Source organism: Bison bison, unplaced genomic scaffold (genome assembly GCF_000754665.1).
Source record: "Bison bison bison isolate TAMUID 2011002044 unplaced genomic scaffold, Bison_UMD1.0 scf7180017864239, whole genome shotgun sequence".
Lineage (NCBI taxonomy): Eukaryota > Metazoa > Chordata > Mammalia > Artiodactyla > Bovidae > Bison > Bison bison.
Genome location: NW_011494811.1, coordinates 6,919,830 through 6,921,653, shown reverse-complemented (window position 1 = coordinate 6,921,653; position 1,824 = coordinate 6,919,830). Strand labels below are relative to the sequence as shown.

The following is a 1,824-nucleotide window of genomic DNA, read 5'->3' as shown; positions in this document are numbered from 1 at the left end:
GAGGGGTCTTATTTGCATAACGGCCGCCCCTCGCGTCCTAGCGCGCCCCGGAGTCCCGCCCCTTATCCATCTAGAAGTCTGTTGGGCCTCAGGCCGGTCACTCCGATCCCGGCAAGCCTGTGGCGGGCGGTCCCGAGAGCGGATTGGCTCCGAGAGTTTCCAAAAGGCGGCGGGGAGGCGACTATAAGAGTGGGGAGCCCAGCGAGGGGAGTGAGAGACGCTTGTTGCGTTCGCGGAGTCTGGTGCTAGGTGACCGTTAGTTGAGGCCGCAGATTTTCTGCCCCAGGTGTTCTCGTCTAACGCTGCTTGCCTGTCTTTCAGTCAGGATGTCTGCCCGCGGCCCGGCTATTGGCATCGACCTGGGCACCACCTACTCGTGCGTGGGGGTCTTCCAACATGGCAAAGTGGAGATCATCGCCAACGACCAGGGCAACCGTACCACCCCCAGCTACGTGGCCTTCACCGACACCGAGCGCCTCATCGGCGATGCAGCCAAGAACCAGGTGGCCATGAACCCCACCAACACCATCTTCGACGCCAAGAGGCTGATTGGTCGGAAGTTCGAGGACGCCACAGTGCAGTCAGACATGAAACACTGGCCGTTCCGGGTGGTGAGCGAGGGAGGGAAGCCCAAAGTGCAGGTGGAGTACAAAGGAGAGATCAAGACGTTCTTCCCCGAGGAGATCTCCTCCATGGTCCTCACTAAAATGAAGGAGATCGCCGAAGCCTACCTGGGGGGCAAGGTGCAGAGCGCGGTCATCACCGTCCCGGCCTATTTCAATGACTCGCAGCGCCAGGCCACCAAGGACGCGGGCACCATTACGGGCCTCAACGTGCTGCGCATCATCAACGAGCCCACGGCGGCGGCCATTGCCTACGGTCTGGACATGAAGGGCTGCGCGGGAGGCGAGAAGAACGTGCTCATTTTCGACCTGGGCGGCGGCACCTTCGACGTGTCCATCCTGACCATCGAGGACGGCATCTTCGAGGTGAAGTCCACGGCTGGTGACACTCATCTGGGCGGGGAGGACTTCGATAACCGCATGGTGAGCCACCTGGCGGAGGAGTTCAAACGCAAGCACAAGAAGGACATTGCACCCAACAAGCGCGCGGTGCGGCGACTCCGCACCGCCTGCGAGCGCGCCAAGCGCACCCTGAGCTCGTCCACGCAGGCCAGCATCGAGATCGACTCGCTCTACGAGGGCGTGGATTTCTACACGTCCATCACCCGCGCTCGCTTCGAGGAGCTCAACGCCGACCTTTTCCGCGGTACCCTGGAGCCGGTGGAGAAGGCTCTGCGCGATGCCAAGCTGGACAAGGGCCAGATCCAGGAGATCGTGCTGGTGGGCGGCTCCACTCGCATCCCCAAGATCCAGAAGCTGCTGCAGGATTTCTTCAATGGCAAGGAGCTCAACAAGAGCATCAACCCCGACGAGGCGGTGGCCTACGGAGCCGCGGTGCAGGCGGCCATTCTCATCGGGGACAAGTCAGAGAATGTACAGGACCTGCTGCTACTCGACGTGACCCCGTTGTCCCTGGGCATCGAGACGGCTGGCGGCGTCATGACTCCGCTCATCAAAAGGAACACCACGATCCCCACCAAGCAGACGCAGACCTTCACCACATACTCAGACAACCAGAGCAGCGTGCTGGTGCAGGTGTACGAGGGCGAACGGGCCATGACCAAGGACAATAACCTGTTGGGCAAGTTCGACCTGACCGGGATCCCCCCAGCGCCCCGCGGGGTCCCCCAGATCGAGGTCACCTTCGACATCGACGCCAATGGCATCCTGAACGTCACGGCCACGGACAAGAGCACGGGCA

At 61.9% G+C, this 1,824-nt stretch overlaps 1 protein-coding gene across 1 annotated transcript in view; it reads left to right on the top strand.

The window, feature by feature from the left end:
- The first annotated feature begins 43 nt into the window (after positions 1 to 43).
- Positions 44 to 1,824, top strand: part of HSPA2 (heat shock 70kDa protein 2) — a 2,773-nt gene continuing 992 nt past the window's right edge. The window contains exon 1 of the mRNA XM_010846771.1: positions 44 to 1,821. Within this exon, the coding sequence (XP_010845073.1) occupies positions 327 to 1,821 (1,495 nt within the window). The 5' untranslated portion in view covers positions 44 to 326. The remainder of the gene's footprint in view (positions 1,822 to 1,824) is intronic.